We start from the raw sequence: 15,409 nt of genomic DNA on the forward strand, positions 1-15,409 counted from the left end.
AGATGTGAAGGGAGCCCTACTAGTGTGTGAACCCTTCCCACTCACAGCTGTACTAAGGGGCTTATTAACGTTTAGTTTAGTTTTTAGAATTTATAGAGCACATAGCGACCCAAGGGCATCCCAGCGCTAAAGCAACGAAAGACACGAATAGGTAGGGGGATCAATGTTAATTACGGAATAGAATAGTTTTGAGCTTTTTCCTGAAGAGTCGCTCCGAGGATTCATAGCGGAGCTCCAAGGAAAGGGCGTTCCAAAGATGGGCAGCCTTGCTGGAGAAGGAGTTATTGCCCCAAGCTCTCTTAGACTGAGAAATGTGTGCATACCTGAGAGGAGGATCGTAGATTCCTAGATGGAATATGCAGGAAAATTTGTTTTCTCAGAGAGATGGGACCCTTACCATGTAGGGACCTGTGGACAATGCAGAGAGATTTAAAATAGATCCGTTCTTTGATGGGGAGCCAGTGAAGAGTAGAAATAGCCGATTTGGCGGACGAATATTTTGAGGAGTGAGTAAGAAGCCTAGCAGCTGCATTTTGCACTCTCTGCAGCTTCTTTATACCAAAGCGGTGAACTGAGGAACAAGGAGTTTCCATAGTCCAGCCGGGAAAGGATTAAGGCTTGAATGATGATTCTTCTGGCCGTAGGTGGGAGAAGGGTGAGAATCTTCCTAAACATGCGTAGGAGACCAAAACAAGTAGAGGAGACTTTATTGGCTTGGGAATCCATAGTAAGCCGAGGGTCAAGCAGCACACCTAGAGTCTTAACTTGAGGTTTGGGAGGAGGAAGATTGCTGAAGGTGTCTGAAAGCGATGGGAGAGGAAGAGCAGGGGAACCATTGCCCAGGACCAAAACTTCTGATTTCCCATCGTTGAATTTGAGTTTGGACTCAGTCATCCAGTTGGCGATGTCACTCATACAGCGGGAAAGGTTACCCACAGACGAGTCTCCAGAGCTGGAGAGGGACACCACCAACTGAGTGTCGTCTGCATAGGTGACCAGTGACAGATTAGGAGGGGTGATCACTTTAGCTAATGGTGACAGATAAACATTAAAAAGAGGGGGGGCTAAGGGACGAGCCCTGGGGGACTCCACATGCCATGGGGAAGAGGCCAGAGAAAAAGGTACGGTCCAAAACTTGGAAGGATCTACCTTTAAGGGAGGAGGAAAACCAGGAAAGGGCGGAGCCTCCTACCCCTATATCTGATAGTCTCCAGCAGAGAAGATCGTGATCGACTGTGTCGAAAGCTGCACTTAGATCAAGCAGGATAATGGCTACGTGAGTCCCTAGATCTAAAAGCTGGCGAGCCGACTCGGTTACAGTGAGAAGAGCTGACTCGGTGCTGTGCAGGGCTCTGAAGCCCATTTGGGTGGGATGGAGGAGCTCATGGCTTTCAAGATAGCTAGTTAGTTCAGAGTTGACGTGTTTCTCAAGAATCTTGGCGGAGATAGGGAGGAGGGCAATAGGTCTGAAGTTTTCCAGTAGAGTGGGGTCAAGTTTAGGTTTCTTCAGAAGGGGCTTAACAACAGCGTGTTTAAAAGACTGAGGAAAAGAGCCCGAGGATAGAGAGTTGTTAAGAATTTTAGTGAGCGGAGGAACAATGGTGTCTGATACCCGCAAGAGAGCAGAGGGAGGGGCAGGGTCCAAAGGAGAGCCAGATTTGATTTTGGACAAGAGGTTATTAGTCACCTCATCGGTGAGAGGGGAGAAGGTGGTTAAAGAGACACCTACAGAACGGGAATCTATGTCCTTACAAGTAGGAAGCAGATTCGTAGAGGCGGGGAACTCAGAGTATATACTGATGACCTTTTCTCGAAAAAATGATGCCAGTAGATCACTGTGGGTAACGGAGGCCTCCGTCATAGGGGCAGATATGGGGGGTGTAGTCAGTTCTTTGAAAATTTGAAAAATTTCTTTCTGGGGTCATGAAGAACTTTCTATTTTCTCACCATAATAGGTGGACTGGGCAATTTCAATATTATGATGATATATTCTGATCGATTGTTTGTAAATCTCTCTGTTGGGGAGACTGTAGTTTTTTCGCCACAGCCTCTCTAATTTTTTACAGTTCTTTTTAAGTTCAAGCAGGTGAGGAGAGAACCAGGGTTTTGATTTTTGGGATGAAGGAATTACTCTGGTTCTGATGGGTAGAATGGCATCCAGAGAGGATGAAATCCATTTATCAAAAGAATCTAAAACAGACAGATCAGTGGAAGGAACCTCCCCAGGATTATCAGTGTGCTCCTCTGAGCCTGCCTGGTAGGAATCTTCCTCTACTTCTCCCTCTGTCTGATCTTGACCAGTGCTGAGTCCCTGGTCATCTTGGAGGAGAAGATTTGAGAGGAACTCCTTGATTGGGATCCTTCCCAACCCCTAAACTCCTTTCAATACAGAGACCTCTCAAACTTTTAAAGTTAAGATTCTCATAGGTAAATTTTACAACTCTAGGGGTAGCTTCTATAGAAAACATATTGAAAGAGAAAACGTTTAGGAAAGTGAATAAAAAGTTAGTGGACTAACAGAGCAAACTTTTTAGAGAAAAGAAGAAAAAAACTTTTCAGAAACACTGTAAAACTTTTGCAAAGTTAAAAGAACTTTTTAGAAAGTTAGAAATTACTTCAAAGTATAATTATGTATAGCTCTAAGTATTGGAGCAAGCTTTTCTTGTGATGTGAAAAGCACAAGCAACAAAGTGGTAAAGCAATTGTACTTATCCCACTGCTGCACCACCAATGTAGGAGGCTGGCCTGGTTTGTAGTGGGTACCTTGGGTACTTACACCTTATACCAGGTCCAGTTATCTCTTATTAGTGTAGAAGAAGTGTTTCTAGCAGCTTATGCTTATAGAAGGTAGCTATGGCAAAGCAGCTTAGGCTGAACTAGGAGACATGTAAAGCTTCTACTACACCACTGGTGTCATATGCACAATCTCAGAAGAAAACACATTATACAGAAGTACTAAAAATAAAGGTACTTTATTTTTATGACAACATGCCAAAAGTATCTCAGTGAGTACCCTCAGTATGAGGATAAGATATATACAGCAGCTTAGACTGATAGAGGTAGCTATAGCAGAGCAGCTTAGGCTGAACTAGTAGACATGCAAAGCTCCTGCAAAACCACTTATAGCTACACAATACTTGCAATACTCCTTCTGGATGTAAGTATTATACACAATATATACACTAAACACCAAAATAAGGTAAGTAATTAGACAGAGGATAGTGCAAACAATACGAAATGCTATAGAATGCGATGGGAGAAAATAGGTCGAGGGGCAACGCAAACCATATACTAAGAAAGTGGTACGCGAACCACAAATTCCCCCCTAGACAAGTGTAGTGTGTAGAGGATCGCTGGGAGAGTAAGAATACAGTAAAGGTATGTAAATTACCCCACCTCAGAGCCCAGAAAAGCAGGAATAAAGTACTGCAAGTGTCCTTAGGACACACCACAAGTCGCAATTAGAGTTACTGCAAGAACCAGGCAAGACTGCAAACAACAAATGGTGGATTCCTGGACCTGCAAAGATCAAGAAGATCAAGTCCAGAAGTCGAAAGAAGTTCCAGGAAGGACAGGAGCCCCTGCCAACCCAGAAGAGGGTGCAAAAGAAGAGTCCCTGGTTGGACGAAGACTGCGGAAATGCACCCAAGGAATATGTCAGCGGGTTCCTGCGTGATGCACTGGATGTCCCACAGAGAGAAGTTGGATGCAGGTGAGTTTTGGCACCCTCACAACACCAGACAGCACCCACGGGAGTCCCAGGACACGGGGACAAAGGAGGTGCAAACTGCAGTTGGTGCAGCACTACAAAGGAAGGGCCCACGCCGCCGGAGAACAACTCAACAAGTTGAGCGTCGCAGGATAGGGTGCTGGGGACCTGGGCCAGGCTGTATACGAAGGAGTTTTGCAAATAGTGCACAGAGGCCTCAGGATGTGAAGAAGACGCGGTGCACAGGGCTACTTTTTACACGGGGAAGGCAAGGTCTTACCTCCTCCAAATTGGGTCAGCGGGACCTCAGGAAAGTCTGTGTCGAAGGGGTCCACCACCCGTGTTCCAAGGAGCACGCTTGTCGCCAGGAGAGGAGTCCAAGAGAACCGGTCATCGACTTAGAAGGTGCCTGCATGAGCAGGGAAGTGACTTTGCCACTCCACCGGAGATTTCTTCAGTCCTTCTGGTGCAGGGTGAAGACAGGGAGTCCCCAGAGCGTGCACACTGTGGGAACTGTTGCAGTTGCTGGCTGAAGCTGAAGTTGCAGAGGAAACGTAGCCCTTCTGGATACTTTGTTGCTGTTACAGCGGTTCCTGGAGCAGTCTGCAGTCGATCAGAGGATGAAGTAGTAGTTGCAGATGATTCCTGATGGAAACTTGCAAGCAGAATCTGAAGAGAAATCCACAGGAGAGACCCTAAATAGATCTGGGAGGACGATTGGCTACCTTATCTGGTATGGACCTATCAGGAGGGGCTTTTGACGTCACTTGCTGGCACTGGCCACTCAGAGGCCTCCAGAGTGTTCCCACACCTTGGAAAACAAGATAGCTGAAGTCTGGGACACACTTGAGGAGCTTTAGGCACCACCCTGGGGGTGTGATGGACAGGGGAGTGGTCACTCCCCTGTCCTTTGTCCAGTTTCACGCCAGAGGGTGGACTGGGGGTCCCTGAACTGGTGTAGACTGGCTTATGCAAGGAGGGCACCCTCTGTGCCCTTCAAGGCATTTCCAGAGGCTGGTGGAGGTTACTCCTCCCCAGTCTGTTACCCCTATATCCAAAGGGAGAGGTTGTAACATCCTCCTCCCAAAGGAAATGCTTTGTTCTGCCTTCCTGGGACTGAGCTGCTCAGACCCCAGGAGGGTAGAACCCTGTCTTTGAGGTGGCAGCAGATGTAGCTGCAGTGCAAGCCTCAGAGAGCTGGTTTGGCAATACCAGGGGTCCATGGTGGAGCCCCCAGGACGCATGAGTTGGCTCCCCAATATGAGATTTGGAATGGGGGGACAATTCCATGATCTTAGACACCTTACACGGCCATATTCGGAGATACCATTGTGAAGCTACATATAGGTATTGACCTATATGTAGTGCACGTGTGTAATGGCGTCCCTGCACTCACAGTCCCAGGAATTGGCCCTGGACTATGTGGGGACACCTTTGCGAGTGCAAGGGTGCCCTCACACTTAGTAACTCTGCACATAACCTTCAGTAAATGAAGGGTTAGACATATAGGTGACTTATAAGTTACTCAAGTGCAGTGAAAATGGCTGTGAAATAGTGTGTGTACTATTTCACTCTGGTTGCAATGGCAGGCCTGTGGAAGGGTTTGTCTGAGCTCCTTATGAGCGGCAAAAGAAATGCTGCAGCCCATAAGGATCTCCTGGAACCCCAATGCTCTGGGTACATAGGTACCATATACTAGGGACTTATAAGGGGGGTCCAGTGTGCCAACTGAAATTGGTAAATGAAGTCACTAACCACAATAGTGACAAAATTAAAAGCAGAGAGAGCATAAGCACTGAGGTTCTGATTAACAGAGCCACAGTGACACAGTTAAGCACTACACACACACACACACACACACAGACATTAGGCCCTAAACTATGAGCACTGGGGTCCTGACCGGCAGGATCCCAGTGAGACAGGCAAAAACATACTGACATACAGGTAAAAATGGGGGTAACATGCCAAGAAAGATGATACTTTCCTACAGCCTTGATCCAGAGCGCACTGAATAATCTGCCAAGACCATCCTTGGGGTACGCACTCTCTATGAGGTTCTCTCTGGGATACATATTTATGTCCCAGATCTTGATGGCCCTGGTTTGGTGGCAGCAGACACACCTTTTGACATAAATGAACATCTCACTGTCTTACAGGAGCTTCAGCAATTTCGTGATAAATCATCCACCAGTGCTGCCACCTTAGGAATAAGGGATTTACCAACAACTTCCACTGGCTGGATTCCTAAAGTCGGAGGATCTGGTTTGTGAGAAGATCGCCGTGAAGAAGGAGTTTGGTCCACCCTACAGAGCACTGGTCCCATTCCTTGTAGCACACGGTACCAGAACTGTCATCTTACCAACGCTGCCTGGGTCCAAAGCAAACAGATTAATTTCTATTAATGACATCAAACTTCACCATGTGATTGATTCTACACAGTAGACCCAGAGGTCCCTTGGGTAGTTCCCGGTCCCCTCTTACTACCCAACAGGACATACCTCTTCAAAACAGAGGTAACAACACTACGGCGGACTACACAACAATGTCCAGCGATGCTACAAATACCACCTCAACCATGGGCTGGACAGAAAATGAGCTCTTGCTGATTCTAGTTACCACTTCAACAACAACACTGTCCAAGTTTGGGCAGTTTTATACACCAGCACAACACAAACTGACGACATTGTCTACCATGAGCCTCCACGCGAAGTGGATGTATCCACTGATAATGCACTTGTTCCTGCGTTTGCAGAGACTGCTTCTGGTTACTTCATCGACATTGATGACTTTTCTTCAGACTCATCCACTCCTGTGATTGAAAACGTTTCAAAGACACATAAACTGCATTTATGGCTTAAAAATAACTATTTAATTCACCCATGGAACTATTAAACATTCTGCTTGACATGTTTTACATTAATTTTTATGGATTGGTTTCGTGACGGTTTTCTTTTTGTTTATAAATGGTCATTACGTTCCTGAACACTCCCCTATTGAGCCTGTGGATGAAGTCTTAACTCCATATCATTCCTCACATAAGGTCCGAGGAGACCTGTCCCTTGTGAATGTTTCAGGTGTACCTATTCCTGATGGGATTGTGTGGGACAACGTTCCATTTGATATATACGGGCCTACTGAGGTCATTCAAATTTCATATGTCTTGAACATTTCTATGACTGATGTAAGTACACCTGATGTTGTATCATGATTGGGATGTCCAGACAGTTGATTCTATGTTAACTGAAATGAAGGACTATTCAGTATTTGAAAGTTATGATGTATACACAAATACAAAGAATTATGGAGAAATGTTCTGCTGTAACAATTGGGGGCATTACTACGTGCACCATGCCACTAGACAAAGACCAGTATTTAACTACATACAGTGGCAACGTTGATCAACTCTACCTGTGGGGAGCCCAAAACATTATTTGGATAAATTCACTTCTTTTTCTGGCCATGACGCAAAAAATCCGGAGTCATATTATTTCAAATGACCTCCTTCAAAAATTAGGAACATTTTGCTAACTGACAGATTTATTCAGACTCCTTTGTTTCCCTTCTTGCAGTTGAAGGTTACAAATACTGGAAGAACACTATTGATTTAAAGAGTGTATGAGAAACACCAGATTGGCAAATACAGGGTAGGGAAGCTTTATTTAGAGCATGCCATATTCCTGTGCAAATGTTCTTTTTAAATGATACCATTCAATGGACATCCTATCTGGGGTTAGCGAAAATGAAAGAAACAAATGTGCCCAGTATCCCCACACCTGCAAAATTTAATAACTGGCAATCCTTCCTGAATGTCACCAAGGAAGAACCAGATGCAAAGGTTCAGGATGGTACCTATAACATCATCACTTTCCAGACCCGGCGTGTGGTTACTATGGCCAATGGACGCAAATGGGTGCCAGGCACGTTTTGTGAATTCCTCAGGGGGGGGGAGGAAGGGGGGCAGGGGAGGGGGGGGGATTCAAGATAAGCCAGACACACCCTTGCTTTTGTTCAGGTCATACACAGGTATAGTTAAAACATACAGTGTGGGTAAACAGTGGGTACAAACTAACATGTGAGCTGCAGTTAAGGAACATCTTAACATCCTTTCTGAAGATATAGACTTGCAGGACTTTTTGTTAGGTTCTAGAAAGCCACCCTCTAAAAGATTCATCAATGCCACATAAATGAGATCTGGAAGCTTTCCCAGATAGAAGCTGCTGCGCTTTTAAGGCAGGTAGACAAGGAAAGTTTAGAAAAGGCTTTAGCTGTTGTCGCCAACGGCATGAACACTCTGTCCAACAGGATTTGTTCCCTAACAAACAGTGTTGTCTGCAATTGATATTGGTCAGACAGACATGTCTCTTTTATATCAAGGGCAAAGTCTGATGCATTCCATCAAGCAGTTAGGTTGGACACAACAAACTTTGAAAAATGGCCACGTTCCATGGAAGTACATTAACGGTAGTGACTTGTTTGCTGCTTTCAATTTATCCAGGGAACAACAGACAATGGCTAAAAGGGAAGCAAGTTTTACCTTGCTTCACATAGAAAAGTTAGAGATGTTGCCTTTCACAGTTGCAGAAAGTCCATCAACAGTAGGTCTCCTACGTGGCATTATTAATATGCCCATTTCCACTTTTTGTTTTCAAAATGCCTGAAACATCTTGCCGTGGGCATGTACGAGCGGCTAGGCTATAGCTATATTAAAGAAGAGTGGGAGCTGCCCTGTGAATACAAATATCTGAAAGGTGAAAGAGAGGTCTTTCTTAGCAGAAGAGTATGTGAGACTACTGTTGGTCAGTCAATGATCTGCAAGCTGGTGTCCCTTCGCGGCCTTTGCAATGCAGAGGTCGCGAACTTGGCCTGGTTTCTAAAGGGTACTCCCGTCCCTTTGATTCAACCAGCATTTCATGTACTTTTGAATGGAAGTTATGTGGTACTGAGCGACCTAAGCTGTTGCAGTAGGTTACCAGGAATCGCCTATGCAATTTCAGTCTTTAAGGTCGTTGTGTTGTGATAAGTTTTATTCTCCCCCCCCCCCCCCAACATGAAAAATAAAAGTATCAGAAATGTGGCCTCACATTGATACTGCTAATGTAAATTATGACAAGCTGAACAGACTAAAGGCACTACTGTTCCAAAAACAAGTCGCATTGACATCGGCTAGAGAGATGTAATCTCTCCAGATAGCAAGATCATCAGCCAAGATATATTCCCTGTTAAATACTTCCCCAAGCACTTTGGAGAACTGGTATCCAGAATTTTCAACGCTTCGAGCACTGAGGGGATTGTCCATTTCTTTAAGGCTGCTGGGTCTAGATTTGTATCCATCTTCCACAATGTCTTCGGGGTCATTCCATCGGCCATCCATTCATTCTTTTCCAGTGTGTTTGGTGGCTTCACTAAATTTTGGTTTTAAAAGGTGGAATACTTCTGCTATTTCTTCTGATTCGCAGTGGTTGTGTCTTTACCGCTACGCGAAACAATAGAGCCACTGCAACCAACTCAACTGTGCCGTGAACGCATGGTTCAGTCTTTAATGCTCTGTGACTGGAAGAAGTGGAGCGTGATTGTTCATTGTCATTCCGACCAGTCCTATGGTGCGTGCAGTCAGTCTTTCGTTGTGTGTGGTGCCTATTGGAACATTTGCCTACGGTGTGTCTTGCCAGTGCTTCGTGTGGACCGAACACAGCTGATGTTGCCAATAAGATTTAATTAATTCACAGTCATGCCTCTTCAGACTGAGGCTGGTTCGCAAGGCCACTTATGAGCCTCCCTTGGTGAACGATCTGGTTCTTTTAGGCACAGTGGATAGTGCCACTCCTGCAGGTGGACCTGCACCAGAGACTACTACGCACTACTGCTCAGTGGATCCGTCTGCCTATCCTGTCATCGATCTGGCGATGTGGCCTCTTTCCTGAGGTCCTTTCCATTCAATGGCTTTGAAGATGCTCTTCATGATCATGACTACTGTTAAATAGATTTCATGATTGGTTTATCTTACCAAATTCAAAGTCTGCATTTATTGCCCTTACTTTGGCCTGCTGCGTTTGTCATGGTTGACATTAAATCTCTTTGTATGTTTTTGCGCTGTTTTTTTAAATGTTTTTAGGTCGTTTTTATGGTTTTAGCTTTTTAGTCCAGAGCATTTTAGCTTGGATTCATTCGCCTTCAATAGCGTCATCCTATGGCATCATCCTTGTTACGGCAATAAGGTAGAGAATCCGATCTTGTTTTAATGGGAAACAGGAGTTAGCTTACCTTCTGGCTTGGGGGCCTGTGCCCAAGTCACCTAGTGACTTTTACCCTATTTAGCTTGCTTTATTTTAGCGCAATTATTTAATTATATATTTTCAAGATAGCTGCATTGTTTCCAGTTAGGCCAATGTTTTAGTTTCATGTTATCAGTGGCACTGCGCTAAGGCGTCTATATCAAGCGACAAAGATAAACAAACTGTGGATATTCACATTAGGTACTTTCCCTCTTCACGCCTTCGAAGGAATTGTTTACTTAAATTGCTGTCCCAAGCACGTCTTGTTATCTACTGTTTGGGAACAGACCTACGTCAGGGGTTCGAGCAGATCTGTATAAATGCGCCTCACTTACAGTTAGACAGATAGTTTCTAACCAGATTTAATTGCTGCTATTGATGCTGCATGTCACCTTGACGCTGATCCAGTCTGTGTCCCTGTAGAGTCTGAGCTAGAGACCTCGTTCCGAGGTAAGAAGGGTTGGGGGCCTCTTCTCATGGACACAACATTGGCAGATTAGGTTTAACACACCTAGCTTTCTTTTAGGTTAGAGATTAGGTACATCATATTAGGGTATTAGGGCATATTTTATACCTTATGTCATTTCATGTTATTACTAGATAGTAGGGGTCTTTGTATTAATGACCCTCGTCTTCACTGCAGCCCATGCAATGTATCGTAGGTTGCAGTTTTGTAAATAAAATCTATTTAAAACTTTAATGAATCTCCCTCATTGCCTGTGTTTAACTGAGATGTTGTTCATATGAGTATGGGGTAATCTCCATTTAACCATGTTACTCCCTGAGATGTCACACTCTTGAGTCCATGCGTAAAAGCTGTCACAAATCACCTTTTAATGTTTGGGTTTTTGGTGAGGTGCTGCTTATGAGCCAGAAGGATTGGGATGACTTGTTGTAGGACTGGCAGAGTCGCCTACAAACATAAGTGCTGTCATCCTTAAACCAGCAGTTTTGCCTAGAGCAAGAGTCAAACTACGACAATATGAATACAAGCATGCTGGTTCCATAGATTATACTTCTTGTTGAAGTTTTTTTTTTTATGTAAAATTTTGGGTGGCAAAATTACTTGTATGTAGTAATGAGTCCTATGATGAATAAAGTAGTAAACTATGAAATGATGTTGCACTTGAAACAAAGTGATCATAATGTTTAGAAGTGTGCTTATTTAGTTTAGTTGTGCCACATTTTTGTATGAGACACCATTTTACTAAATGGGTGCAATTTTCTGCTCATATTGCTTCTGATTCATTCCCTCTTCCAATCCGTGTCCTGCAGCAATAATTTTCTCCTCAGATTCCACAGAGCAAGAGTGTATTATTATAATATATTTAGTAACTTTTGTTAGAGACCACATATTTTGAATCAAGTTTCCCATTTTGTTTATGATTTATAATTTTCGAAGGACACTTCTGCTGAAGTTCCACTGCAGGCTTGCAAACACACTAATTTGTGAGCCTTTGAGAATGTCTCATATTATATTTTACATCTCTGAATTAGTTTTGTTGTTGGGGAAGCTAACAAGAATTATTCAACTTTAAAATTAGTTAGTGCTAAGGGGTCTCAAAACTATGATGCTGCTTTTGATTTGTCCACTGTGAGCCAACGATTATTAGACAATGCTAAATCTGCAGCTCTGCTAATTGTTTATCCATAAAATGTGTATAAAAACGGCTAGTATTTTGGGTCTGACTTTTCATTTTCCTCCAGAGACACTGTCTGATTTACTTGAGACTTTCTTCACCCTTGAGGACCATGTCAAATCTCTTCATGAGTCTGAAGGGTTTCCCCCAATAATTAATTAGGGCTTAAATATTACCGATTTTGCATCTGAGGCTGCACAGCATTTACTGCATTTCTCTGCATTGCTTAAATCGAGACATCTGTAATAAACCTTTAAACTTACTTTTAATCTGAAACTCAACCATTGAGTGGTCCAAGTTACTATTTCATTTTACTCTGCTAAATTTGTGGGTTGAATGTTGTAGAAGGTGGGGACTCTTGTCGCAAGACCAAAAGAACTGGAGCTGAACCAACAGTGGTAAGTTTTGGGAGATCTGGAATCACTTGTGTTGATTAGTGTGATACGAGCTCCCATATTCCATCATTCATTCAAACCAATTCTAGAGCAACAGTCTCTCAGAAGGGGAGGGCTCGGCAGGAAAGGTAGAAACAATGATGTGCCACATAAAACAAAACTTCACCGGAGCACTGAGAACGCCTAAGTAAGGACGAATAATATAAGCCCGTTCACGTATATAGTAGATCACTATCCTCTTTCGCTTAGCTTCTAGTTTTGCCCTCTTGTGGCCAAGCTTCTAGACCACCTGCTTTTATTGTTTTCAATCCACTCTACAAAGCCAGGCTCTAAAGCCCACCTGACTTTTAGAGCGCCTACGCTCACCAGTTTTAGAATGCTAGTTCCATCCAGATATAAGGCTGCCTCCTTTGGTATGGTTTCCAAAACACCTAGCATCAGTTCTACCTACACAGGCACCCTCACTCATTCACCTGATTTAACCGCACATACTTCCTTCTAATATGACGGAGACTCAAGCCCCAGAGAGACAGCTTCACAGTTCTCGCTTTTGTAAACTTCTCATATGCACAATCCTTTCGGCCTAGGTCGGGACCTCACCCTACACTACTGAAGCTATCTCAAAGAGCACACTTTCACTATTACCCTCAACTTTTACCCTGCTCCGAGTGCTCACGATCTTAGCTCTCTGCAGCTCCCCTCCTTCCGCTCTGCGTCTTCTGCCTCTGTGCTCTCACCTCGCCCCGCTGCTTCATCCCCCGCACGCGCTGATGGAACTCCTTCTGGCGCCCAGGGTCCAGCGACAGCAGCGAGCGCTCCGGGGCCATCTTTTCCACATCTCCCATCGTTACAGGACCACTGTGCGCACCTCAAGAACACCACGCTTCGGCCCGGAACCGGAAAAGGGCATTCTTCTACCGGAAGCCGTTACAAGCGGAACAAAACTGTTCCCTGGTTGCAGAACACCGGGGCACAGACAGAGGCTGAAGGAATTGTGGGGCGGGTAGTTTCTGGACAGTCATCGCTCTAGCAATTAGGAAGAACTAAAAGTAGGGAGGGGCGCTAACGTGACGCAGGGTGCGGGCGAGTATTCACCGCCCCCAAACGTTGTGTCTCAGTTTCTCAGAAGGCTCGGGCTGGGAGGGGTGGGGTTTAAACAGTGACGTGCCACATTAAAAAAACAAAAAAACTTCACCTGAGCCCTGGGGACCTCCGAGTACCATAATTTCGCCTACTTCTTTAAGTACGGACGGACTTCAATGTTACTATATTTTCTCATTATAGATCTCACTTCACAGCCTGCATATTACTGTTGTCATTTAAGAGATGCATCTTACAGTTTGTAGTCCTCCGTACTTTGCCTCTTTCTTTCTTGTGTACCTTCCAATGTTACTTGTCTTCTTTTACCTTAATGCAGAGCTCGCGTCTCATATTTTTCCACATGTAACCTAATTCAGGACAAAAATGCAGGGCAAATGGTCAATTTTACTGACAGATCGGAGGTGCGGCTATAACCCACTACTTTTATCGATGCACCTATTTACTGTTTTTTTAAATTACACTTATTTATTATCTTTATGCACTGTGCTATATGAGAATGCTTCTAGGTATGCTGCATTCAGATGGTGCATACTCTCCTTGTACAACAGTAAATTCATGCCCTTCAGCATGGTGTCATGGGCATCACCCCTACCACGATCTACCCAAACTTTCTTGGAGAGAAAGCATTAGCAACATTTTGATTGTGTTTTCAAATATTTCAATACCTTTGGGAAACATTAAGGTAAGCTACTTTTTCACATTCTGATCACCTCACACTCCACTAGAAACCTAAAAAAATAAATGAGTCAGAGCAGATGGTGTGGGTGACAGTCTAACACCTAATGCCAGGATGTGAGGTATGTATTGTATTGTATTGTAATCGTATTTATATAGCGCTTACTACCCCTGACGAGGCGTCAAAGCGCTTTTCGATGAGTAGCACGCTACTCTGGAACCCAACAAGAATTAGTGATGGATTAGTATCGTTAAATAACGAGTACAGTTTTAGTATTATTATGAGTTAATTTGAGCCACGGATATGGGAGTTTGTTAGTTAGATTGACTGGAGGGGTGGAGGAGGAAAGAAATCCAGAAGTGTTAATTGGGAGTATATCCTTCATTTACTCAAGCCAAAGGCTTGGAGTGAGTAAAGGGGGGCGGAGGGGGGAAGAGTATGTGGAAGGGTTAGGGAGAGCATAGTAGCAGGGTGAGATAAATGCAGGAGAATTTAGTAGGATTGTGTGGGAGGTCACAGTAGTTGAGTGAGGTTTGGTGAGTTAGATGTGGCAGCAGAGGGAAGAGCTTAGGCATATGTTATGTTTCTGTGACAATGGCAGACCATTGATGTTTTAGGGGAAATTAAATGCAACACAAAACGTATCATTGACCTAGCAGAGGAGTAAGTACTTGGCAAGCAGCAACTACCTGATTGCAGTCATATTGGAAACTCGATGCACCCAGGAAGACAACCTTTTAAAAAAAGGGTGAAATTTAGCTGAGCTTGTGAGTCAAGGTAAACCTTGCCACCAAATTTCCCTAACACAATATTTATAACTTAAGGGACCTGCGTTAGTCTTAAAATACACCCATGTACGGTACGCTCATTTGTACCTGGCACGATCTCAGATCTAACTAGACATGCTGATTTTGCTCCAAGTAGCTTCAAATGGTTTACAATGCAGCCATAATCGCTCGGCCACACTAGAGTTTTTTTTCAAACAGATATATGTATGTTATCAAAAGCATTACCTGAGCTGGGCCTGCTGTCACTGTCGATGTGTTCACTGGATGCCTTGTTGACATCTAACTTCAGTTCACTGATTTGCTGATCCAGCTGATCAAGATGGTATTTTAGACCGATGTCCTGTCTCCTTAAACGTGACAGCTGCTCCCGGATGTACATCTTTTCTGTACTCTCACAGCACCAAGAAGAGCCGACTGAGAATTAAAATGTACGTTAGGGAAACTACATTTATCACAGAAGTGGGAACCCAGTCATCAGACCGAGAACTAAAGAGCAGGATGAAATCAAGATCAGATGGTAGATCCATAGCAACTGATTCAAAGGGCCATTGCTAAGAACTGGGTAACTAAGGGAGAGAAGAACAAGACAAGACAATTACTAAAATCAGGTGGTCCCTCCAAGAGCATCAAAAAGTATTGCGTACATGGAGGGTAGTCTCAGCAGAGTGACCAGAAACAGAAGAAACACTATCAAGTGGTAGAAAAAGCAGTGCCCACCCATCTTGGCAAACTCTTCCGGTGCGATGGTCCCTTGGGGGTGCTTCTGGAGGGCAGGCAGGGGCTGGGCACCTTGGAAAGTTGGGCCCTGAGCAATTGTCCACCCTGCAT

The 15,409-nt window shown here is 44.2% G+C and overlaps 1 protein-coding gene across 1 annotated transcript in view; it reads right to left on the minus strand.

Annotated features, from left to right (window-relative positions):
• NIFK (nucleolar protein interacting with the FHA domain of MKI67) overlaps window positions 1-12,938 on the minus strand; it is a 51,544-nt gene extending 38,606 nt beyond the window's left edge. The window contains exon 1 of the mRNA XM_069224632.1: window positions 12,754-12,938. Coding sequence (XP_069080733.1) covers window positions 12,754-12,861 — 108 coding nt within the window. The 5' untranslated portion in view covers window positions 12,862-12,938. The remainder of the gene's footprint in view (window positions 1-12,753) is intronic.
• Between the last annotated feature and the right edge of the window lie 2,471 nt (window positions 12,939-15,409).

Source organism: Pleurodeles waltl, chromosome 3_1 (genome assembly GCF_031143425.1).
Source record: "Pleurodeles waltl isolate 20211129_DDA chromosome 3_1, aPleWal1.hap1.20221129, whole genome shotgun sequence".
Taxonomy (NCBI): domain Eukaryota; kingdom Metazoa; phylum Chordata; class Amphibia; order Caudata; family Salamandridae; genus Pleurodeles; species Pleurodeles waltl.